The sequence below is a fragment of the Oncorhynchus tshawytscha genome, linkage group LG31 (assembly GCF_018296145.1).
Source record: "Oncorhynchus tshawytscha isolate Ot180627B linkage group LG31, Otsh_v2.0, whole genome shotgun sequence".
Classification (NCBI taxonomy): domain Eukaryota; kingdom Metazoa; phylum Chordata; class Actinopteri; order Salmoniformes; family Salmonidae; genus Oncorhynchus; species Oncorhynchus tshawytscha.
In genome coordinates this window covers 7,778,907-7,805,769 of record NC_056459.1, presented here as the reverse complement: position 1 = coordinate 7,805,769, position 26,863 = coordinate 7,778,907, and the positions used below count along the sequence as shown (strand labels likewise).

The following is a 26,863-nucleotide window of genomic DNA, read 5'->3' as shown; positions in this document are numbered from 1 at the left end:
ATCATCCATTAATTGACACCAGGCACTACATTTGAGTTACTTGCCACCTCTGACAACATTGTTGTGAATTGTGTGCATTCCTTGGGAACCAGACACCCAGGTTCGAGGCCCGGTCAGGAACCGCCCTGGATTTGCTACGATGGTGTCAGAAGTGGGAGACAACTGCTGTGAGGCCACCAGAGGCATGTGAAGGACCGAACCCTTTGGATGTCCCTACCCCATTGAAACCCTAACCTTAACCCCATTAAAATGTAAAATGGTTCAGTTTAGGTTATGGGTTTGGTTTAGGGTGCGGACGTCCCAAGGATTCCAGATGCACTCGCCATTATCTTTATGTTAATTCTTACTCTTTCTCTCCTCTAATCTAAAACATGATTGGATTTGTAGTTTCCATGTCTGTTCTCCCTTTTGTTTACACATCATTATTACAGTCACGGTAGAAATCCCAGACGGAGCGCCACCTCTGGTGAAACGCAACGTTATTTTAGTAGTGTAGTTCTATAGGTATTTTCAAAGACACGGGAAGCAGCAGCCACGTCGAACTTCATTTCCCAGGAGGAAATGTAATCTGTCAGTTTTATACGATCTACGAGCTCAGACAGGCAGTGCAAGGGACGACTCATCTGAACGGTGTCAATTCTGTCTGTCTTTCAATGATTATTGCATTTGCAGTCAAAACAGGCAACATTTAAACTCACTTGGCTATAAATAGTGAATCCCTAGCCCCCCGCCCGCTACCCTTGCACAGAGATATGAGCGGCAGCGGGCGGCCCAGAACTAGCTCGTTTGCTGAGCCACAAGGTGTTCCCGGAGCCACTGCAGCATCCACTGGATCAGCCGCTGCCGTGGGGAGCAGCACGGGAAAGACCGGGGTCCCGCAGGCCTCGGGGAGCAGTTCGTCTGGATGCTCGAATTTAAAGCTGTCCAGTAAGTTTATTATGTATTTTATGAAAAATATTGTTTTAGATGATTAAAAGACACGCATTGCAGTCCAGTGTCAAATTGTTGTAGCTAGTGTGGGCAGTTCTGCACGTTAGTTTGAAAAAGCAAGTTAGCTAGCTAGCCAGCCTTCAGTAGCTATCGTTGGCTAAACGGCTAACGTGTCAGTTAGCAAACTAGTTAACTTGTTAACCAACGGCAAAAATCAAGACATTCGCGTTAGTTAGCTAACCTTATTTAGCTTGCTTAACTCGGCAGCTGTCTGTGTTAGTTATGTTAGCTAGTTAATGACATCGAGGTACCGTAACTAGCTAGTTAGCTAAATATATAAAGAAAGCATAAGCAACGCAAACAACCTTAACTACGTGTGCTAAGACATGCTAGCTAACTTGTAACTAGAGCAGCTAGGTAGCGTCTAATATAGGTTTTAGGTGACTAGTTACTAGCTAGTTTAAAAAGGGGATTCGATCTAGTTTCGCTAGTAAGCTATCTAGCTACTGTAGCTATGCTAACGTTAGTTACACACCGTTTGTACATGTTAACAAGCAAACGAGTTAGCGATAGGTAAAGAGAAATAGTTTCTTGAACTAGCTAACGCGTTAACTGGCACAACAAACTACAGGCGAGCGTTAGCTGTCAGTTGGTACTATACGCTAGGTAGCCTAATTATTTGTTCATAACGGTTGACTAAGCTACTTGTAGCCAGATAACTAGCTTTGCGTTTCCAACACATATTTATGTTAAGAGCACCCTTATCTATTGTTCAAATTAAGTCAATAGTGGATACTTATCTATCCAGTAGCCCAGACAAGTAACCAGTCTTGAAAGAGCCCTCTCTCTATACATTGGCCGTTAATTAACAGGTTAATTAGAACTTAATATAAAGTGACGAAACATGTAACCGAGCCAGCTGTTTTAATGTTAGCTAGCTAATAATTCTCAAAGTAGACTAGTAGATGACAAGCTGAAATACTTGCTCACATAGCACATCAACAACTTCCATGCATAGTTTGCAAATGTTTTTGTTACATAGAACATGGTTACAATTTCTCCCTTGTAGTGCGAATTGGATGGCTTTATCCACCATGATGGTCCATGTTAGTCATGTAGAGTATATTATGTTGGCCGACTTTTCCCGGACCTTTTTCCCATATAACTAAAAGTCCCGAAGCTTCTGCGTATGTGCAGATCACGTTCTGCTCGTGTTACTTTTATCCCTACTTCACAAAACAGTTTTGTGGTCCCCTTCACATTTCTCACTGTCAATCGTGAATGGTGATTTTCAGGTTTTACTGGTGATATACATTTAGATCTTCTTGAGTTATAATGTTGCTTTGAAGTAGCCAACAGTGTTGTTTTTAATGATTTGCAGTGAATTTTAAGCCAGATAGTGTTATTGTTTTAGCGTTTCAGCTCATCTTTATCTTGTTCTCATACAGTGCATTCAGAAAGTATTCAGACCCTTTCACTTTTTCCACATCCTCATCAATCAACACACAATACCACATAATAACAAAGCAAAAACAGGTTTTTAGAAATTTGCAAATTAATTAAAAATTAAACAGAAATACCTTATTTACAATAGAATTCAAACCCTTTGCTATGAGACTCTAAATTGAGCTCAGGTGCATCCTGTTTCCATCGATCGTCCTTGACATGTTTCTATAACTTGATTGTTTGGACAGGATTTGGAAAGGTGCACACCTGTCAATATAAGGTTCCACCTTTGACATTGCATGTCAGAGCAAAAATCAAGCCATGAGGTCGAAGGAATTGTCTGTAGAGCTCTGAGACAGGATTGTGTCGAGGCACGTAACTGGAGAAGGGTACCAAAATATTTCTGCAGCATTGAAGATCCCCAAGAACACAGTGGCCTCCATCATTCTTAAATGCAAGACGTTTGGATCCACAAAGACTTAGCGCTGGCCACCCGGAAAAACTGAGCGATCGGGGGAGAAGAGCCTTGGTCAGGGAGGTAACTGCTGGTTACTGTATTGACAGGTGCGTTTGACATTTTACAGATTTCGATGCAACCCACTTTCAATGCCTATTATTAGTAGGCTACCTTGCATCCATTCCAAGATTGCTGCACCACTCGGGAGCCCAAATGGAAAGAAACATTTGATGTGCTCATGCAGCCTACATTACACTTTCTTTACTGTAGTAAACTGTAATGAATAACAATTGCTTTTTGAATTTATCGATGATAAATATTTTGTGGTTTAATTTATTCCACCACCACCATTTTGTTCCCTATAGAGTGTGTATGAAAGGCTGCCTCTCTCAAGCTGTTCTCATTGTATGTATGACCTCTCTCCCACACAGTGCACACGTGAGTACCTTCTACTCAGGCTCCTGGTGCCAGAACCAGTTCATAGTTATTGTAAAGAACTAATGGTGCTTTGAAGACGACTGGGAACTCAGGGGAGGGAATAAGGTGAAGGCATGACATCAGTGTTCTTCAGGTCAGAAAGCTGCCGGAGTTTCCGACTTAGAATTCTGAGTTGGATGACCGGTCAAAACTATTTTTCCAAGTCGGAGCTTCTTTTTCTTTTTTTCCCCCCTTGTTTTGAATGCTTGGAAGTTGGCGATTTCAGAGTTCCCAGTTTTTTTGAATGCTTGGAAGTCGGCGATTTCAGAGTTCCCAGTTGTTTTGAATGTGGCATAAATTATTGGCACTCCTGACTGATAAATGAATGGTTCCTTTCGTGTGCGTTATTGAACAGTAAGTTGCGTTCCATGTCACTGTTTATTGTATTTTTGCCTGTACATTTCTTAGGGAGCACACCATATTTCCCCTTAGAGTTTAGATGTCTCTAATACCGTCTGTCAGCAGCAACGTGTGTTTAATGAGGTAAATAGCCATGTTGAAACCTACCTTAAACTGGAGTATATTTACCTGTTACTCTAGTTGATTAGAGTATTGTGATAACTGATAGAAAATGCAACTAAGTAAACATTGTTTATTTGTGGAACACTGAAATCTTATCACGTGATAGTATTGTCTTGTCAAACAATCACATGACATGGCACAGGCCAACACGAGTGTTGGATGGTTTGAGGAATCCAAGGTCCAGTCTTGTTTTTGTTTTTTTTAAGTATAAAGGTCTTTATTCTGTGTAGACCACAGAAAACACATGTTTCAGTGTAGAGCCTTGATCGGTGTGTAAGTTATGGAAAATAATTCAACTCTTGGGTGAGGTTATCCCAGGTCACCACTTGGGGGGTAGCTTATGGGTTATAATCACATCAATGGAGAAAAACAATCAAAGATGGTCATTGTACAGAATAACTTCTGAACACATTTGAAATAAGGTGGCAGAAGGGCAGGACAAAGGACAGGCTCCAAGCAAGGTGGGAGGGGGTGGCCTCATACAGTCAGGTAGAGGGCCCCCTCAGGCAGTTGAGAGGGAAGATAAGAAATGTGGGGTTAGCTGCAATAGTGTAGGCTATAGCCTCGCTGGGGCTTAGTAGCTTCTAATGTACAAAACAATTACATGGTGAGAATTATGAATCTTGAGGTCAAAGCATTTTGGTGAAATGAAATGGCATATTTGGAAGGTTCAGTGGTGAAATCAATTCTGGGCTGATTGATCTAGACTTTGAAATCCTACTATATTGCAGCAGGAGTTTTCAGTGTAAACAAGACACCTTGTTAGTGCAATTCATCCTCCACCGTGGCAGTCTGTTGTTGTTGAATAGTGTGCGCTATATGGACAGCTGGGCTATAGAATTGCAGTGACGAGCATCGACCCAGCTAATAATACTGCCGCGAGCTAGCTGCTATGAGAGAGCAAATCTTTCTCTTTCTGTTTGATAACTAGATATGAAATGAATGTGAGCATGAAAACAGCATCAGTTATTTAGCTATAATCTTTCTGTAATCTAGCTACAGGTGGGCTGTGGACCTTACCTCTCTTTCCACTAACTGGCTAGCACGTCTTCACGCTCTCTTCCCACATCGAACAGAGTTGCTGTATTGACCTCTGGTGTGCAACTGCAGCCAGCAGTTCGGGGTGTTAGTCCATGTGGGCATCTCCTACCCCCCCCCAAGCAGCAGAGTATGTGAAGGAATATGTGTCTTATGGTGGGTCATTGTAGTGTGCGTATGGTTAGAGTCCAGTGAGTTTACATCAACCCTGTGCAAGAGAGTCAGCGCAAACATTTTCTAATAAAATGAGGGGGTCAGCATGTCGGATGTGTTGTTGCCTACCCTCACTACCTGGGGGTGGCCCGTCAGGAAGTCCAGGATCCAGTTACAGAGGGAGGTGTTCAGTGATAGGGTTAACTTAGTAATTAGCTTGGAGGGCACTATGGTGTTGAATGCTGAGCTGTAGTCAATAAACAGCTTTCTCACACAGTTGTTCCTTTTGTCCAGGTGGGAAAGGGCAGGGTGGAGTGCAATAAAGATTGTCATGGACCATTGGTCCATGGTTTCTGGGATGAAGGTGAAAGGATTTCATGGCTACAGATGTGAATGCTATGGGGCGGTAGGCATTTAGGCAGGTTACCTTGTCGTTCTTGGGCACAGAGACTATGGTGGTCTGCTTGAAATATGTGGGTATTACAGACTGGGTCGGGGCTAGGTTAAAAGTGTCAGTCAAGACACTTGCCAGCTGGTCAGTACATGCTCTGAGTATGCATCCTGGTAATCCGTCTGGCCCTCGGCCTTGTGAATGTTAACCTGTTTTAAAGGTTTTACATCTGCTATGGAGAATGATCACACAGTCATCCAGGAACAGCTGGTGCTCTCATTCATGGTTCAGTGTTGCGTGCATCGAAATGAGAATAGAAGGCATTTAGCTCATCTGGTAGACTCGTGCCACTGGGCAGCTCGTGGCTGGGTTTCCCCTTGTGTAATTCGTGATAGTTTGCAAGACCTGCCACATCCGACAAGCGGCGGAGCCAGTGTAGTAGGATTGGATATTAGTGTCCCGCTACTTGAAAGCATCAGCTTTCACCTTTAGCTCAGCGCAGATGTTGCCTGTAATCCATGGCTTCTGGTTGGGATATGTGCGTCCGGTCACTGGAGACAACCTCGTCGATACACTTACAAATTAAGCTCGCCTCCCAAGTGGAGCAGTGGACTAAGGCATTGCATTGCAGTTGCCTGCTATGCCACTAGAGATCCTGGGTCGAGTCCAGGCTCTGTCGCAGCCAGCCACGACCGTGAGACCCATAGGGCGGCGCACAATTGGCCCAGCGTCGCCGGGTTAGGGGAGTGTTTGGCCGGCATTGATGTCCTTGTCCATTGCGCTCCTGTGACCCCTGTGGCGAGCCGGGCGCTTGCACGCTGACACGGTTGCCAGGTGTACTGTTTCCTCTGACACATTGGTGTGGCTGGATTCCCGGTTAAGTGGGCATTGTGTCAAGAAGCAGTGCGTCTTGGTTGGGTCGTGTTTCGGAGGACGCTGGCTCTCGACCTTCGCCTCTCCCGAGTCTGTACGGGATTTGCAGCGATGAGACAGGACTGTATTTTTTTTGCGCACGTGACATGCTGGTAGGAATTTGATCAAATGGATTTACATTTTACCTCATTCAGCAGTGCCGCCTCTGGTTGACCATTTTCTTGTTTGCTTATGGCCTTATACAGCTCGTTTGAGTGCGGTCTTAGTGCCAGCATCGGTTTGTGGTGGTAAGTAGACAACTACAAAGAATATTGATAAACTCTCTTCATAAATAATGTGGTCTACAGCATATCATGAGGCACTCTAACTTAAGTGAGCAAAACCTAGAGACTTCCCTAATATTAGAGATCGCACCAGCTGTTGACAGACCCACCACACCCCGATCTTTACCGTAGGATGCTGTTCTGTCTTGCCGGTGCATGGCATGTCCTTGTTCAGCCACGACTCTGTGAAACAGAATATTCGTTTTTAATATCCCGTTGATAGGATGGTCTCGAACGGAGCTCATCCAGTTTATTATCCAGTGATTTCACTTTCGCCAGTAGAACGGAGGGTAAAGGCGGATTATCCACTCACCGACGCTGTCTCGCCAGGCATCTGGCGCTTCGACTTCTGTAAAGGCGTCTCCTCTTCATACAAATGTCTGAAATTTGGGCCTGGTCATCCCCTCCGGCACCATTCTATCCCATTGATTCCCCCCGCCCTCGCCGTCGTTAACAGAACTGCGGGAAGACAGGCGCGGACGTAGGACACTGTTTACCGGTGCACGTCTAGCTACCGTTCTTGCCCCCCTTCTTCTGTGGGGTTTATCGGTGGCTGGCATCCGTTAGTGCATTAACGCTACCAACTGTACTTTGTCGAGCAGTGGAAAATGTATACAAAAAATGTATGGCACACGAGACACCTGTCTGATTCACTCCTGTCTCAGTGGACTAATCCATTGCAGAGGCACACCAGTAGTACATTTAGCCTACCATTTAATTCCCATAATTTCTAATCTACTATGTTTGTTTGGTTACTGGAATTTCTATTAATGCATTCAATATATTGTTAGTTACCTTTGTCATAGAAGTGGACACGTTGTTTGCAGAGCGCACAACCTAGGCTACACTTGTGAGAAGTTATTTTATTCCATTTACGAGTTGTCAATTTATTCCTTGTCTTTTGTTTGAAGCGCTCCTGTCAGTCTTGAGTAAGAACAGGCACCTGATTACGCATAGAAGTAGTCCTAGGCTACCTGACCTGTGCACAAATGGAGGCCTGTAAATGTACCCTTTTGGGGATCTGATACTATTTCTGATTGTCTTAACTCACCATCACTGTGGAGCTTCTCAAAGTAATTTTTTCTTTGCCTCAAACAATCAATCTGTTTTTACTTCCATTTCAGAATGACAATAGCTCCTCAACGTAGCCTGTTTGAAACATCGTTCCAGCTCTCTCCCTTTCGGGGAAAAAAAAGATAATAGGCCTACCTGATTACTTCTTATCCCTTGGGCAAATAGCTTACAGCTGTGTCTGTCATGAGCTCACTGGCACCTGGGAAATTGAGGGCCCAGAATATTTTATACAATGTTGCAAGTTTGCTAGCATGAGCTTTGGGCCAAGTTATACAATGTTTCAAGTTCCTTACAGACAGGCCATCTGTAGCCAATTCAACCTGCAGGCTGCAATGTTTTTATTTGTTGGCTTTATTTAGGCTTTTTTTTTTTTACATTGGCAATAGGAATAGAAGTTACTTTTTAGATCATTTTGCTTTAACCACATGACATTGGTTTTGAGATATGAAGACTTTATTATAAATGAAATGCAACTGTTCCATGACAATGTGCATATGAACGGGTACGGAGATCAGTAGAAATGGAATGATAACTTGGCACTCCAAATGGAAAAGGTTGCCGACCGCTGCTGGCGTAGCTTATTACCGGCAACTTCAGGAGTGTAACGGCAGATTGGCAGAATCTACTAGTGGGAGCGAGAGTGTCAGTAAATCTAGTCCCCCCCCCCCATCTTGTTAGGCTAAATTGATGTCTGGCTCCCTCTTGAGTAATTTGTCTTAATTTTTAATGACGGTACTTAGTGTCAGACAAGCTCCGAAGCCTACAAAGTTGATTTTATTCAAACGGACACCTTATCTCTATATGGAAAAATAGATGTTTTAAAATATTTACCTTTTGAAGTTTTTGCAATTTAAGGTGTTGGAACATGTTTGGTAATCGTATTAGGTTATTAAAAGGACCCTTCAAAAATCATTTCAGCTACTTTTAAGAGTGTAGCATAGCCAACCTGTGTATTTTGCCTAGTGGCGAGCACCCGCTGTTGAGTTTTTGCCACATGAGAGAAATGCTGTGTCTTTGTCTTATAGTAACTTCTTACTCAGTGCTTGACTTGATGAATGAAGTGCAGGAGCGGTCATTTTCCTAGTCTGTCCATTAGACTATGTTCACAAATAACATTATGCTATAGACTTCCTGATTTACTGTTAAGGGTTCAAAAACTTTGACCATTTCTTCTCCATGACTTAACCAAATTGTCATGACTATTATTATAGCCTACATGGAAAAAGTAAGCTTTGACACAAAGGTGCCTGATCCCATGTAGGCCTACCATCTCCTGCCGTTGTGCCCTTGATCAAGGCACTTAACCCCCACAAAGTAGAACTGCACTGTCAGCCACACCTCCATTTGGAGAGCTCTTGGGTGTGTAGGCTTGGCTTTTGTTCTGGCCCTGAAACACCCAGGTCTGCTTATCAAGGTCCTGTTGAGCTGTTGTTTAGGCTACAAAGTGAACAAAAAGGAGGATGTTTGCCACCCTTGATATAAAATATTGCAACATTAAAACCAAATACTTTTTGTCTTTATGAAAGTATTCCCTCATTCAATGAATCAGGGGTCAAATGGATAAGGTAGGCTACTTCATAGCAAGGTATCTAACTAGACATGTTTTATATAAGGCTAAAATATGAATGTATCACGCGAGATCTATGCACAGCAAGTTATTTGTCATTTAGGCTATTAGAATATTTTGAAAGTTGTTGCAATTACATGGCTGCTGTTTAATAGAGGAGAATCTCAGCATTCCAACGTTGCATTCCAACAAATCTATTTAGGCTATTGCCAGTGGGAAGGCGACAACGACATGAATGCTTAGTTTAGCTATAGTTAACTAGCGAGAAATGCTACAAGTTTAGAATTGGCTGTCTAGTTAATTTTTCGTTATTTTATAAATGCTACTGAAATGTCACGCTCTCTCTCCTCTGGCAACAGCCCACTGGCGCGCACACACAATTACGGGTCATTCCGATGATTGCTGATTATGTAGATTGAGTGATTGATAATATGTATGTGTGCCTTCATTCATTACATAAAACTGAAACAAACTTCCATGACTTTTCATGACCTTAAACTCTAATAAAACACCTAATTTGACCATTTGGAACAGCGCATCACGCGCATTCAGGCTGGCACATATTCAATCTGCGCAATCTTGAACTGCCTACTGTTACGCACAGATTCAGACTGGTGGCAAATAAACATGAACAAAGCGGAATCAGGAAATGTATACCCTCACTCGATTGCTATTCAATGCAGATCCCGCCGCATTTCCGCTTTGATCAACCATTTTTGACTGTGTGTTTTAACTTGGGCCAGAATAGATAGGCTACTTTGTTTTCCCAAAATTCCGCAAAAATTAGAGGTGCCAGTACGGCGCTCCAAACAACGCCGGCCCAAGTAAAGCAATGGTCATACGATACTATTATATGAAGTTCTGTTATGTAGAATACTATCATTGTGATCTTGCGGACATTGATTCAGTTTGGATTTATCTTTGTTAAACGACCATTCCCCAGAGTAGCCTGTTCGCTACGAATAGAGCAGAGACTGTTCGTAAAGTAGAGAAGAAACGCATGCGCAGAAGCTTCGAGATCATTAGTACAAGGGGGAAAGGATCTGCAGCCATTTCCATATTATGTTTGATGAGATAAATTTGACCTCAAACCTCATGGTGTAAGTCAATCTTGGTGAAACATTGAGCAAAAATGTGGACAGCAGCTTGCAATTGCTTGCTCATTTCACCTGGGATATGAACATTGAATTGTTATTTTACCTGAAATGCATAAAGTCCTTTTCTGAATCCTTTTACCCATTTCTCCGACATTTAATCCACCGATTTTAAAAAGGGAAACTAATCGTTTCTAGTCATCCTTCTGAGGAATTTTGTATGTCGGTTGGCAACCAACTTTAAGGTGCATTACCACCACCAAATGGACTAGTGTTCATCTTTCAATCACCCACAAGGGTATATGCTCTTAAAAAACAATTAGGAGATGGGAGAGGCGGGACCTGCAGCTCATCAAGCATAAAAAATAGAATCAAGTTCTATTTTAGCGCCTGGCTACAGACTCAAGGATTTTCAATGATACGTGTACATTTGTTTTGCAACGCAAGCGGTGTAGTCAGCATGTTAGAGCAGGGTCATTCTCAGTGCAAAGGTCTCCAGTTCAATTCCAGCCATCTGGCCCTGTTCTGTCCTCCATACAGGGAATGAACCTTCACATGAAGGTATGGCTGCCTCAGAGAACTCTCTGATCCAGGCCACCAAAAACTTGTTTGCGTTCAAGTGTAATGGATGAGCTCGAAGATGGGCCTATTTAGGAGTAATCGCAAGTCTTGTGTTCCTTAGGTCAAAAGATGGTCAAAGGAGCACAAATAGCCCTGGAATAGTGATATTGGATTTTACAGTAAAGCATGTATTTGTCTTGTCTTCCGACAAGGCAGGCGGTTACTATAGTGGTTAAACAACCACGAGGTAGTTAATAACTCGAGCCCTGGATTCTGTTCAGTAGGACATTGGCGCAACAATTTTTGCAACGCCAAACAATCTTATTGGACAAGTCTAGATAGTATTTTCTCCTTAACATGACCCTGTAGGGCTATTTCCTATGCTGAGCAATTCTTTTCTCTGCCTGCTGCCTGTTTTGGAAATGTAAAGGCCTATTATAACTTGAGCCCTTGTTTACGTCACAATGTTAAACTAGGTCACTAATGTTACCCACAATAGCCATACATTCATTCAAAAGAGCATCACAGTAACTGTAGGAATGAACCATATACGGTGCATTCAAAGTATATAATTCTCATCAAACACACAATACTCCATAGTGACAAAGCAAAACTGTTTTTATAAATGTTTGCACATTTTATTTTAAAAAGTATTTGGACCCCTTAACTTTTCCCACATTTTGTTATGGCCTTATTCTAAAATGGATTAAATAGTCGTCATCCCCCATCAATCTACACACAATACCCCGATAATGACAAAGCAAAAACAGGCTAGCAGAAGTTTTTGCATATGTAAATGTGATATTTCCGTTTTTTTATTTAAATAAGTATTCAGACCCTTTACTCTGTACTTTGACGCACCTTTTGGCAGCGATTACAGCCTTGTCTTTTTGGGTATGACGATACAAAATTGGCACACCTGTATTTGGTGGCCTTCTCTGCAGATCCTCTCAAGGAATGTCAGGTTGGATGGGGTGTGTCACTGCGCAGTTATTATCAGGTCTCTCCAGAGATGTTTGTTCGGGTTCAAGTTTGGGCTCTGGTTGGGCCACTCAAGGACATTCAGAGACTTGCCCTGAAGCCACTCCTGTCTTGTCTTGGCTGTGTGTGTAGCGTTGTTGTTCTGTTGGAAGGTGAACCTTTGCTCAAGTCTGAGGTCCCGAGCACTCTGGAGCAGGTTTTCATCAAGGAGCTGTAATGTACTTTGCTCTGTTCATCTTTCCCTCGATCCTGACAAGTTTCCCAGTCCCTGCTGCTGAAAAACATCCCCCACAGCTTGATGCTGCCACCAGCATGCTTCACCGTATGGATGGTGCCAGGTTTCCTCCAGACATTACTCTTGGCATTCAGGCCAAAGAGTTCAATCTTGGTTTCATCATACCAGAGAATCTTGTTTCTCATGGTCTTAGTCCTTTAGTTGTCTTTTGGCAACTCCAAGCAGGCTGTCATGTGCCTTTTACTGGGGAGTGGCTTCTGTCTGGACACGCTTCCATAAAGGCCTGATTTGGTGGAGTGCTGCAGAGATGGTTGTCCTTCTGGAAGGTTCTCCCATCTCCACAGAGTAACTCTGGAGCTCTGTCAGAGTGACCATTGGGTTTTTGGTCACCTCCCTGACCAAGGCCCTTCTCCCCCGATTGCTCAGTTTGGTCGGGTGGCCAGCTCTAGGAAGAGTCTTGGTGGTTCCAAACTTCTTCCATTTAAGAATGATGGAGGCCACTGTGTTCTTGGGGACCTTCAATGCTGCATACATTTTTTGGTATCCTTCTCCAGATCTGTGCCTCGACACAATCTTGTCTCGGAGCTCTATGGACAATTCCGTCGACCTCATGGCTTGGTTTTTGCTCTGATATGCACTGTCAACTGTGGGACCCTCTATAGACAGGTGTGTGTGCCTTTCCAAATCATGTCCAATCAATTGAATTTACCACAGGTGGACTTCAATCAAGTTGTAGAAACATCTCATGGATGATCAATGGAAACAAGATGAATCTGAACTCTATTTCAAGTCTCATTGCAAAGGATCTGAATGCTTGTGTAAAGTTTTTTGGGTTTAAAAAAAAATTTGCCCACATTTCTAAACCTGTTTTTTCTTTTGTGTGAGGATACATTTATTTAAATCAATTTCAGAACAAGGCTATAATGTAACAATGTGGAAAAAGTCAAGGGGTCTGAATACTTTCAGAATGCGCTATATTAACATCAATGTCCTGTTCATTGACACACCATAGTAAAACCTATTTTCTTATTGTTCAGATAATGGGCATACCTTCCTGTTTTCAGTTTCATACCTAATGAACACAACACTGATCACCTCCATTTCAAATCTGAAAAGACAACTATGTCGTTAACATATCGTTGTTTCCCAGGGGACAGTGGGAAGGTGACTACAGTGGTGGCCACATCTGGGCAGGGTCCCGACCGTCCACAGGAGGTGTCCTACACGGACATCAAGGTGATCGGGAATGGCTCCTTCGGTGTGGTGTACCAGGCGCGCCTCATCGACAGCCAGGAGATGGTGGCCATTAAGAAGGTGCTGCAGGACAAGAGGTTCAAGGTATGGAGGCCATTCTCTTGAAGACATACAGGCTTCGTGTCACCCAGAGTCATATTTGTTTATTTCCAAGCGATAGCACATAATTTATAGAAAGCTGTTTTTTAATGGACTGTAAATGCTGAGTTTTTTTTTTTTTTTTTTTTTTTTTTTTTGTCTAAAATTGTTATCACTTACATTTTGTTATCACTAATTTGTTTAACATACTAGTGATATGAATATCCATTTTTGGATTGGTCTTGTAAATTCCACTAATGTTATGAGTAGCTACTTGTTTGTCTGAATACAGGGACACCGCTTTGTAATTGGTATTGTAGCCTACGTTTTATTTTTTAGGTAACAGAAATGTACTTGAACAAACGCGTATCACGCGCGTACTAAAGATCAATGTGCTTACAGGTCAATCAGAAACCCTTGACGTTTCCCACTATTCTTTGTTTAACGTTCCTATGTAGAACCGAGAGCTACAGATCATGCGAAAGTTGGACCACTGCAATATCGTGAGGCTACGCTACTTCTTCTACTCTAGTGGTGAAAAGGTAGGTTGCCATCCATTGTTTTTGGCACACTGAGCACCTGAACTGTCTGTTTCCTCTTCAAATGAGTCATTTATCCCACTACAAAGTTTGTTACATTTTGTAAAGTGCTTTTTCATTGTACAAGAATAATCTGAGGACGTATGGAGTTATGATTTAGTGTAGTCATAGTGATTTTCAGTTCTCTTCCCCCTATACAGAAGGATGAGGTGTATCTCAACCTGGTGCTGGACTTTGTCCCGGAGACCGTGTACAGGGTGGCCCGGCATTTCAACAAGGCCAAAAGCATCATTCCGATCATTTACGTCAAGGTAAAACTCTCTCGCCTTCTTTTTCACTTGCTCTCTTTCATTGTCCCACTTTTGCTTGCCTCGGCATCTGTTCATTGGACTTTGATTGTCCAGTATAAGTCATTCAATTATGAACTATCTTCTTTTTTGTTTACTCTCCCAGACAGGCTTGGCATTGACACAGAATGACTCCCTCTTATTGATTTGTTTATAGTTCTAATTGGTCTCTGTTCGGACATTTTGTCTTTTCTCAGGTGTACATGTACCAGCTGTTTCGCAGCCTGGCCTATATCCATTCCCAGGGTGTCTGCCACCGAGACATAAAACCCCAGAACCTGTTGGTGGACCCTGAAACGGCCATCCTAAAGCTCTGTGACTTTGGGAGGTAAGCTGGTCAGATATTTCCCTCCACACAGTGTGTTAACATGCTATTGATCCAATATGACTGACTGGTACCTAGTATTGATGTACACTTGGGTCTTATGTGTTCTGGTTGAATAAATCGGCTCAACCAGACAGAATGTGAAATGGATCTATGCCCTCCCTTGAATGGGGCTATGCAACACTGATCCAGTTGTCCTTAGTTACAGTTATCAACTCACACCCTTTTCATGTGTATTTTCCCCATAGTACATCCAGTTCTGTTACTATGCAGACAGATGCAGGGCTGCTTTCTATTTAAAAAAGTACACACTGCGCTTCTTAATTGTAAATCAATAAGTAGAAATCTCCACTGAGATATTAACTTCGGTATAAAAAAAATAGAACTACACTGAGATGTGGGAGACCCACCCCTCGTTCATTGGTTTATCGCGTGCTGTATACCTTAGTTTACGCTAAACACCAAAGGGTAGTGTGGTCAGGTGGTCTCAAGGAGGCACCAAAGAGCCGTGTCTATTCCCATACCACATGGTTAGGCCTGCATGGCTCTACTGCTAAGCATCTAATGCTTTTCTTACCAGTAACAACTGTTGCAGTGGTTAGAGATGGAAGTATTGTAAGAACACGGTCTTGGCATAACCTAGACTCAGCTTAGGAGACTGTATTAGCTTCAACTAGATTTATTTTAGAATACTCTGGTTAACCACAAAGATAAGATGAGGTATGTGTGTGTGTGTGTGTGTATGTGTATATATCTATATATCTATATATCTATATATATATATATATATATCTCTCAACCTTAAAAATCTATCTAAATGAAAATTATTCAAATCTATAAGTAAAAATTCTACCAGAGCTCCCTTAAATTGTGGGGAAAAGGCCGCACTTGATCGTTACACTTGAACCACTCCCATGGTGAATGGAGATATTACCGGCCGCAATTAATATGGTGAAAACGATGTGTGGGGAGGCACAAACTTCCATCAATACCTTTGTCAGATAACTCTGTGAAACTAAGAACTGATGCTATAGCTAGCAATCAAGAGGAAACTGAGGAAACTTCCTACCTTGTGCTCTCCAAATGGACGTTAGCTGTGAGGGCCGAGATGCATTGACCTTCGTTCGCTACATGTAGGGGGATGCTTTTCACGAGGACATGTTGTTTTGAGCATGAAACGGCACAGGGGCTGTTCAGTGTGCTGCGTGGCTATACTGACACAAAATCAATTCCATGGGATCGAAGGTGGGCTTTTCCACAGATGGGGCTCCATCTATCACAGGACGGCGGGCAGGCCTCTGCACTCTAGTTATGAATGTCTCCCTCTGCCATATGGATGCATTGTATTTACTTTTTGGTGAAATCAGACTATCTTTAAGTAAATCAATCAAAAACCTTTTAATGCTATTGCAGACAGACAGTTGACCATGGCAACATAGCACGCATGTTTCCGAGTAAGTTCTGCAAAATAGGAAAGGGTCCAAGTTGCTTTAATATGCTTGCAGTCAACCCCTAGTGATGTAACTGCCTACGTCAACACCTTCTACTCATGAGACCAAGCCCATGCACATACAGTTATACAAACTTGCAGGAGAGACAATAGTTCCAGTGTTTTCTAAGGGCTCCGCAGTAATCTTCCACTCTCCAAGTTGCTTTATAGTGGTATGTCTCACTAGTCTCATCTCTTTCACTCCCTTGCAGGGTTCTGTGTCTATGAATCTCTTTTAGCCTTGAGGCGCTTTCTCACAGACACCCTGTTTTGACTGGAATAACTCACACATCTCTCAGACCGTTTCTTATAAGAAGCAGAGACAAGAAATGAACTGTGGAACAATATTAAACATTATAATGAATATGTATTGCTAATCTGTGGTCCAGGACTCTGTAGTGGGGGGAGGGGTCTTATACCCCTTCTATTAATTAAACATAATCAATTATTATAATACATCAAACATTTGGTGCAGCCCCTATCACGACCCCAAGGTGACCCCACCCCCATCACATCCACTGAGCAATAATGGATACACGAGAGCAACTGGCGGCAAAAAAGCTGAGCGCAGAACCTGGAGATATTCAGCAGGTAACTTCAATTGTAAACTACATGGAGATACGGGATCAGAGCATGACTGTTCTATTTCACTTTGAGGCTTGGTGGTTATCGAGGGGGAGTGTTGGATTTTTATTTTTATTTTTGAGTTGCGAGGGGAACTGTTGTCATTCACAATGGATGTAAATACAGACTTTGTTGACTTTCTGTGTAAGTAAAGGTGTCTCCTTACCTATGTAACAGACATTTTTTTTGAAAAAGAACGAACTGAACGCAGGCATGCAGGGAAATACCCCCCCAAAATCTACAGACTAGTGTCCGAATCAGCGAAATCCATTTGACTGTGATCCTGGCTCAGTTGACATGCCAGTAAGTGAAATCGAACAGCTGATTGATCTGTCATGTGACCGAATGCTGCAGACCACAAATTCACTGACTTTGAGACGCTCCGACGCAACATGTGTCAAGCACACCCATCTCATCGGTGAGATAAGAGAAATTGTCAGACTCATTTGCAATTTGTCATAACCCCACATTACAAATATATATGATGGTGAGTTGAGAATACAATCAGAAATACTGTTTGCATGTTTTGCAATTGACTACTGTGCTGCCATCCTGTTAGAAGGTAACAGATTATTTTATTACAATGGTTAAATTGGATTTTCATTGTGTTCAATGGTGTTATTTGCCCCCTAGTGGCGCTTTCTGGTACTTAGAAAGACGACGCAAACAGGAAGTACAGAATTTGTTTTGCACGCATAGAAGCCGCTACAAACAACGCTACGGTGCAGGTCTTTCAATGTAGTTATTTCTTGTCACGCTTCAGCCTTGGAAACATATTTGTTTGTAAGTTCGATTCAAGCATTTAGCTAATGATGATAATCTTGTTATTGATAGAGTTGCTTACATATCAATATTGGTTGCATTTACTCACAAATTGCAATGCCTTAATGTATGTCGTTAGCTGTATTACTTTGCTCGTGCGTCATGCAAACGAATTGTAAAATATACAATACTGTAGTTTTGTTACTGTTCCTAGTGTAATATGCTTTGTTATTCTACATAAATGGTTGTACATTATTAGAGTAATGAAAGGAGCCAATTACCATATGAGTAACAATTAGCTATATGGTTTGGCATCATGCCAGATGCATGGTACCTTAGCACGTGCTTTGTATTTATGCAACTTCAAATGTTTAATGTACAGCTACAGTATGTCGGTGTGAATTGAATACTAAAGTATATTCTTTTCTGTATTTTGCAGTTTCACAACATAAACGTTTTCAATATATTCATTCAAGAAAAGTCACGCCTTGGGAGTTTTATTGAAGACTTAGTTGTTAGCTATCTGTCAAGTTTTGCATGGGAACGCAACTCAAGGGCAGAATAACTACCATAGCCCTAATTTAATTGTTGGGGTCACAAGTTTTCAGATATCAGAATGGGGTCGTGGGCCCAAAAAGTTTGAACCCCTGGTCTAACCTTTAACCTCTGCGGTTGACCCCTGCCTGCAGTGCTAAGCAGCTGATTCGTGGGGAGCCCAACGTGTCGTACATCTGTTCGCGGTACTACCGCGCCCCAGAGCTCATCTTCGGCGCCACCGACTACACGGCCAACATCGACATCTGGTCGGCGGGCTGCGTGCTGGCCGAACTGCTGCTGGGACAGCCCATCTTCCCCGGGGACAGCGGAGTGGACCAGCTAGTAGAGATCATCAAGGTGAGTAAATAGGGAAAGGGTGTGTTTTTGTTTATGGTTTACACTACAGGGACAAAATACCTGACATTCTGATTACATATTAGCATTTGGCTTATGAGGATGTGTGTGTGTGGGGGAGGAAAGTTGGATTATAATCGGTGCTGTGGAGAGAAACCAAATGATACCCATTGTACACTACTAACTGTATACTTGTATTTCTGCTACTCAGGTTTTGGGAACTCCAACACGTGAACAGATCCGTGAAATGAACCCCAATTACACAGAGTTCAAATTCCCCCAGATCAAAGCGCATCCCTGGACTAAGGTAAATGGTTATTGTGTGTGTGTAAACATTATTCTATTTTTGGCTTTCAACTAATGTCTTATTTTGAATGCAACTGTTTCATGTTGTCTGTGTCCTTGTACCACCTCTTACAGGTGTTTAAGCCTCGCTCCCCTCCGGAGGCCGTCGCCCTGTGCTCGCGCCTGCTGGAATACACCCCGGTCACGCGCTTTTCGCCCCTGGAGGCCTGCGCTCACTCCTTCTTCGACGAGTTGCGCCAGCCCAACGCCCGGCTGCCTAGCGGCCGAGAGCTGCCCCTTCTCTTCAACTTCAGCACCACCGGTCAGTACACCTTGTTGAACCCTGACTTTCTGTGACCTGAAAGGGGTTGACTCGATTTAAATTCAGGGAATCAATTCAAGAATGTAAATGGACCTGACCCCAACTTCGTTTTATAACCTATGCATAAATCCTAAAAGTAGGTGCAGAATATCTACAATATGAAGTTTAGAATATATTTGTTTCAATATGTGTTGTAAGACTTTGACCTAATTTTGAAATGCGATTACCTTGGTCTTACCACAGTCTTATAAAACTAATGCTATTTCCCATCTCTCCTCCTTCCAGAACTGTCAATCCAGCCCCAGCTGAACTCCACCCTCATTCCTCCTCATGCCCGCGCACAGACTGCGTCCTCTGGTATGAGCCCCGCCCCGTCTCCAAGCATAGGCATTGGCTACGCATTTCACTTCAGTAGATAGAGTAGCTGTCAATCATACATTCCCATATCTGCACCTGGTGTTATGAAGCAGTGATTGGCTTGCAGACATTCTAGGTTAGGTGGAGCTCTAAGCTGCATCCAAATGGATAGTAAGATGAATGCTGCTTTTACAAATGGCAAAACAAATGTCATGTTTCTGGTCAAAGTAACCTTTCTGTAGAAGACTGCAGCCAAAGGGGCACCAGTCTGAGACGCATGTTGGTCCCTTTCTGCATTGAGAACCGCACCTTTCTGCATTGAGAACGTTTGTAGTCCAAAGGAGGTCCTCTAACTGGAAACCTGGGACAGGTTTTCTAATCAGTTTTAGAGGTCTTACTACAATTAGCTGTGTAATTGCTTATGTTTCCAGTATATTCCTGACAAGCAAAAGCAATGTATTATATCCTCTCAATATACCTAACACTATCTCTCTGCCACTTCCCTTCCTCTTTCCCCTGTCCCTTTGTAGATGGCTCTGGGTTAGACGGCTCTTCTCAGCACAGCTCTGTACCCGGATCACTAAACAACAGCACCTGAAATGTCCCTGCAAACCCTCGGTCTGCCAGCCCGACGCACACACACACGCACACACACCCACACACACACACACCTCTGTCTGCCAGCCTAAACACACACACACACACACTCTGTATTGCTTCTTTCTTCCTCGCTGCTTGTTATTTTTCCCCATTGGTTACAAACATACCTTTTTTGTACTGTACATACATTGAACAAACCATTCATAGCCGGAAGAGGAGATCATTAGCTGACAAGGTAGTTTTGTTACATGAAATTGAAACTCGATCAGCACTACAGGCTAAGAGTTGGAGACACAAACACACTTTCTCATGTACTGCCACCATAAGTGTTATCCCACTCCCTCGCTGCATCTCCTTTGGCCCTCTTTCTCTCCGGCTGTTTATAACACTCATGTCCCTGCTGTTGGGGGTGACATTTAAAGCTCCAGTAGGTGGGACAGGTCCTCTCTAATACTTTTTTAAATCTTTTTTTAAATTTTTTATTTTTAAATCAAATGTATTTTTTTCTTTTTATTCTGTTTTATTTATTTGACTGAGAACTTCATGAAGAGTTCCTGCCACCACCACACAAAGTGAACAGGAGTTTGTCTCTAGAAGCCAATTGAGGTGTTTCCCCAGTTAGTCTACGATGCGACCAAATGATTCTAATGGGATAAAATGGTGTTGGTTGCAAGATGGAGAGATGAAGAGGCTGTGTTTGTTTTATACTTTTAAATGATATTTAAAAAGAGATTAAATGACAGCTGCTTTTTTTCTTTTACTTGTAAATGTATTTATTTTTTAATTTGCTTCGGAAAAGGCCGTTTTTACATTGAAACGGGAGTGCAAGTTATAATTGGTAGCCGTACTTGCTAGCAATTTCCCATGTGTGTTGAGGACCTAAAGGAAAAGTTTTGACAGAGGGTGGTGGAGTTTGAGAGATCCAGGATTCACATCTATGTAGCAGCATCTCTCCCACTGACAATCCCAAACTGAGCCTACTTTTACTGTCCGTGGGAAGACGATCAAGGTGCTATCGATGATTAAGACTGCTGTGGTAGTCAATTGTCACCTTCCTATTGGCTTCAATAAATGGCATACCATCAATTATATTTGGTGCTTGTTATCCATTCATAGCATGAACTCTTCAGAACTCCTGATTTGAAAGAGGGAGCTTTCTGGAAGTATATACAAACTGTGTTATGTTTTGAGATGTTCATTTCAAATTTGCAGTGAAGAAAGTGGACTTTTCACAGCACACTTGTAAAAATCTTTGTCAGTGTGGCACCCATCTAGATTGTAGAGGACGAATGGATTATCAACTATGGGGGTTCAGCCATATGGACATAAATATATACTATATAGAGTAGTTAACTCCAGTTTGGACTTTGACACAGACCCATGATCCCAGTTCCTTATAATAAATTCTCTGAAATGGGAGTCAAGGTGGGTCTGTGTGAAGACATACTCTGTTACTGGTGTAGAAGGGCAGATAGCTAGTTCATAGTAGTCCTATAGGCTTGTACTTTGCTATGTGCTTGTGGGAGTTCATGAGAATAAGTGAGAAATTGAAGGGTGGGGGGAATAGCGGAGTATTTGTGTGTTCATGTGAAGAATTGTACCCGCCAATTCAAACTGCACCGTTTTTAAAAAGCCAGTGTTGTAGGTTTAGCTCAGTTCTCAGTAATGACCACTTGAATGCTTTCTAGTGCAGGTGTGTTATGCTATTGTACAACCTCAGCCACCCCCTTGTATGAACAACCCTCATGTGCTGACATTGATTGAAATAACTCATTTTACCTCCCATTATCTCTTTGAAGCCATCTGCTCCCTAGCCCAGAATCCCAACTGATTTGCTTGAAATGTAGCATATTGTTTTGGATTCCATTTGCTTCTCTCCCTAACCCATGCCCCCCCCATCTTATTGCACATCTGTAAATATCACCCACTTTTTTTTTTTTTTCCCATTTTCCTCGTTATTTGTATTAGCGTTTATTTTCCATTACCTGTTGAACCCGTCTGTAACTGACTGGTCTCATTTCCATTCAAAAGTCTGTAAATACAATTAGTTTTCGATGTCCTGATTTAAGATGTAAATACCCCCCCCAAAAAAAAAAAAAAAAAAAAAAAAATCCCTATTTGTCGTCTCTCTCTCTCCATCTCTCTGGTTGTGCACCCCATCAACATACGATTGTACTGTATCTCGCTGCTTTATTTATTGCTCACTTGGTGTTCTCTCATGTAGGGAGAGGTTGAGGCACCTAACTGTTTTGTGGGCATTATGTCAAATGTACTGTACTTGGCACCCACACATTGGTATTTTAAAGCAAGTTACTTTTTTGAATGGGGAAAAGGTGTTTGGTTGGACATATCAAGATTTAATCACTCTCTGGTACGATTCCAACTAAATAATTTCCAGTTTCACATATGTACTGACCTATGACAGGGAAATTTGAGTGTGGGCTGTTTTGAGTTTACCAGACAACCATTCGGCCAATGACTTGCCCCCATTCATTACAATGGGTACCTAAAAAAAGATTTCAAGTGTGTGAAAGTGTCATGTTGGGTGCAGAGGAGCCATAATACCTTTTTTTTACCCAGTGTAATGTGAAGGGTAAACCTGAGGGCCATGATGGCGACAAGGTCGGTTGATGCAGCCAGCCTCCCGCCCTTGACAATGCCTGAGCCCATCACGGACAATTCTGACCTCTGCTGCTTTTAAAATGGCAGCCATAGACAAAATTCAGTGACTGCAGTACGACGAGCCATGTACCAACCCCCCTCCCCTTCTGTGTGTGCTTCCGTGAGCGTGTGTGGAAGTGTGTGTTTTTATGTACCTGCCTAGCTGCTGGTTTCATAACTAAATCTTAGCAGTATCAGGCTACTAGTGTTTATCCTATAAGTACCACGTTGCGTGTGCATCAACATGTGTATGTATAGCAACCCAAGTGAGGTCACTTTTACTGTTCTGTGACGTGGATCAGTCATTTTTCATTCCAATCCTGTTTCAATTGCGTCATCCTGGCCAGGAGAACTGGTGTGTGTTTTTGGGATGAGGGAGGAGAGTGAAGGAGGGAGAGAACCAAACTGTCTGTATGAAATGATCTCATTTAATAAAGTGTAAAATAGGTCTGAAAAATCGAATCTGACTTTCTGGTTTGTGCGTGGTATTTTTCTGCATTTTAATATACTTTTTAATTATTCAAAATTGATTTAAATGATGGGGAAAGCCTGTGGTGAAATGGAGTGTCATTGTAATGTCAGGGGACTTTGTTTTAGAGGGAATGTGGCGATCAGTTGGACATTGCTTTCTGAGGAATAATTAGATGACTCAGTCTTATCTGTTAATCAACAGAACATATTGAGACTGAAAACAGCCATTTTGATGATACAGCAGTAGAAATATAAGGATATAACATTCTAGAAAATACAGGAATGTCTATGGGGAGACATATTTTTGTAAAGCTCCGAGGATCTCATGACAAATGAAGTAGAAGTGCTGTGATTGCAGGTTCACCTGCTTCATCTGAAGCCTCTTCTTTTAGGGTGCTGTTATAGGCCACCAAGCGCAAACTGTCAGTATCTGGAGAATGTGTGTGTGTGGCGTTAGCATCTGAGACCTTATCTAACGGACGTATTTTCTCGGTGACCTGAACATGGACTGGTTCTACTCAAGATGAAGCTTCTTACTGTGTGTGAGACTGTAACATGACCCAGGTTATCTCTCAACCAACTAGTGTAAACCAATAGTGTTGGATCTGTGCCATCCACTTGTATTGATCATATCTTCACTAATGCGGCATAGCTTCGCTCCAAAGCAATGTCAGTTCCCATTGGCTGTATTGACCATAACATTGTGGCAATAACAAGGAATGCCAAAGGCGGGGCCTAAAGGTATTTAATAAGCTATCATTCACGTTTTCTCAGGTCTCTTTTATTGAAGATGTAAAACATTTATGTTGGTCTGACGTGTATAAGGAGGGGAAACCAGATGCAGTACTCTGAGTCTGTAAAAGTATTCTTGCCAATTGTTGACAAACATGCACCTGTTAAACTAACTGAACTGTTAGAGCCGCCTGGATCGATGAGGAATGGAAAATTGTATTGTTCAGAAATTGGCGGCAAACCAGTCAGGCTGCTCAGCTGGTTGGTTGACAAACTATCAATTGAGAACTTTTGTGACTAAACTTAACTGTGTAATGTCATTTCACTTCTGTTTGTCCAGTTTGTGAATAGTCATTTGAAATTATTGGCTACATCAGTGTTTCCCAACCCTGGTTCTTGAGAACCCCCAACAGTAAACATATTTATTGTAATCCTGGACAAACACACCTGATTCAACTAATCACGCCCTCAATGAGTTGAATGAGTTGTTTGTCAACGAAACTGTGTACTGTTGGGGGTACTCGAGGACAAACAGAAGTGAAATGACAACATTACACAGTGAACCATCATATTTGCATATTAAAGATCTAATAATGAAAGGATTGCCATTTGGAATTTGGTCAAGTTTGTATGGAAGAGGTGGGGAAACAATTGTCAATTTTTTTTATTTTACCTTTTATTTAACTAGGAAAGTCAGTTAAGAACTTATTTTCAATGACTGCCTAGGAACAGTGGGTTAACTGCCTGTTCAGGGGCAGAATGACAGATTTGTACCTTGTCAGCTCAGGGGTTTGAACTTGCAACCTTCCGGTTACTAGTCCAACGCTCTAACCACTACCATTAGGGTAGCCTAATAATGATAAGGCACCAGGTATAGACAGCTTAGATGGAAAACTGTTGAGAATGGTAGCAGACTGTATTGCCACCCCTATTTGCCATGTCTTTAACCTAAGCCTAAAGGAGTGTGTCCATAGGCGTGGAAGGAAGCTAAAGTAATTCCACATCCTAAAAATAGTAAAGCACCCTTTGCTGGCTCTAACAGCCACCCAATTAGTTTGCTGCCTGTTCTTACTAAACTGATGGGGAAAATTGTCAAAGAACAAGTAAACTACTGACTTGCAAGTATGGAAGGGGACTCAACCTGTACTGCACTGACTCAGATGACTGATGGTTGGCTAAAAGAAATGGATAATAAGATGATAGTTGGAGCTGTATTGTTAGATTTCAGTGCAGCCTTTGATATTTTATTATCAATTTGTTGTTGCAAAGCCATAACAAGGGAAGTTTTTTCATCACCTACCATCACATGGTTGGAGAGTTACTTATCCAATAGAACTCAAGTATTCAATGGAAGCTTCTCTAACATATGTACAGTGCGGTATCCCTCAGGGCAGTTCTCTTGGGCCGTTACTCTATTTTTACAAATTATTTGCCACTTGTCTTACAAGAAGATAAAATGACTGTACGCTGATTGCACACACTATACATCACGGATGGCGCCTCGCCTTGAGCTCCTACAAAACATTACAGGTTTCTACTTTTTCTAGTGTTTTTCCTAGTGATTTTCTCATGTTCTTACTCCATTTGTTTCGTGCAAACTTCATACACCCGGGCAGAACTATTGGAATATGATGATTGAACTTGCCAATGTTCAATCATTAGTGAATAAACTTGACGAACTCAGATCGATGTTCTCCTTCCAGGGGGACATCTGATTTTGTAACATACTCTTTTTCTGAGACCTGGCTTTCCTCTGACATCCAAATGAATGATATACAACCAGCGGGTTTTACACTTCGAGCAGATAGGAGAGGGCTCTCTCTGGCAAGAACAAAGGCAGAAGGCTCTGTTTTATGACCAATAACAAGTGGTGCGATGGGGGAAATGCACAGGAACTTGCGAGCTTTTGCTCTCCCGCCTTGGAATACTTGGTCATCAAATGTCGCCATTTTTATCTTCTGAAAGAGTTGGCAGAGATTATCGCTATGTCTTTCTACATCCCACCCCAAGCAGACACCAAAAATGCTTAATTGGACCCTGAACAAACTAGAGACTGCGTACCCGGAGGCGTGGGACTTTAACAAAACTAATTTATTGAATTGCTATGAACACATTGACTGTCCAACTCGCAGAGATTCTATGCTGGACCACTGCTACACGCCTTTTAGACACGGTATAAGGCCATTTCCCATCCTCCTTTTGGCAAATCTGACCATGACTCCATTTTGCTCCACCCCGCCTTACAAACAAAGACTCGAAGTTCCGGTGGTCAGGTCTGTACAGCGCTGGTCTGACCAATCAGAATCCATGCTCCAAGACTGTTTTGATCACGTGGACTGGAATATGTTCCGGGTCGCCTCTAGCGATAACATTAATGAATATGCCAACTCAGCCACATGATTCATCAAAAAATGCATAGATGTGATTCTGATGGTGAATTTCAAAACTTATCTGAATCTAAAACTGTGGATTGATGGCAGCCTTGTCAGGAAACTGAAGGCGAGAGATGCTGCTTATAAACACGGCAAGGTGACCAAGGACAATTGTATGGTTAAACAGTAAAAATATGACCTACGCAGATTGATCAAGATGGCGAGACACATGTATAGGGTCAAAGTGGAGGAGCAATTCAGCGGGTCGGGGCTTCTAACGATCATGGATTACAAAAAGAAAGCCAGTCACTTTGCGGACACCAACGCCACCCTACTGGACAAGCTAAACACCTTTTTTTTTAACACTTTGAGCGAAAGGACTCATGCCTCTGAGAGCCTCTGAGGACAATGAGAGCTACTTGCTTAACCCTCCCTAGCCGCACCCTCAGTGCATGTGCAGACCAGCTAGCTGCTGTGTTGACGGACATTTTCAATCTCTAGCACAGGTCATTATCTCCCACCTGCTTCAAGATGTCAACTATCATCCCTGTGCACAAGAAAGGTAAAGTAACTGAACTGAATGACTACCGGCCCATAGCACTCAGTCATCATGAAGTGCTTTGAGAGGGTAG

At 42.4% G+C, this 26,863-nt stretch overlaps 1 protein-coding gene across 1 annotated transcript; it reads left to right on the top strand.

The window, feature by feature from the left end:
• Positions 1-525: 525 nt before the first annotated feature.
• Positions 526-23,118, top strand: LOC112229828 (glycogen synthase kinase-3 beta). The gene is made up of 10 exons (XM_024395905.2): positions 526-927; positions 13,273-13,460; positions 13,913-13,996; positions 14,194-14,304; positions 14,538-14,668; positions 18,230-18,434; positions 18,643-18,738; positions 18,852-19,038; positions 19,324-19,395; positions 19,926-23,118. Exons 1-10 carry the CDS (start codon positions 753-755, stop codon positions 19,991-19,993), a joined length of 1,317 nt encoding a protein of 438 aa, XP_024251673.1. The 5' UTR covers positions 526-752; the 3' UTR covers positions 19,994-23,118.
• Positions 23,119-26,863: the final 3,745 nt, after the last annotated feature.

Coding starts and splice junctions, on each gene's coding strand:
- LOC112229828 (XM_024395905.2), top strand. CDS start 753: ATGAGCGGCAGCGGGCGGCCCAGAACTAGCTCGTTTGCTGAGCCACAA. Junction 13,997..14,193: donor TCTACTCTAGTGGTGAAAAG/GTAGGTTGCCAT, acceptor CCCCCTATACAG/AAGGATGAGGTGTATCTCAA. Junction 14,669..18,229: donor AAGCTCTGTGACTTTGGGAG/GTAAGCTGGTCA, acceptor CCCTGCCTGCAG/TGCTAAGCAGCTGATTCGTG.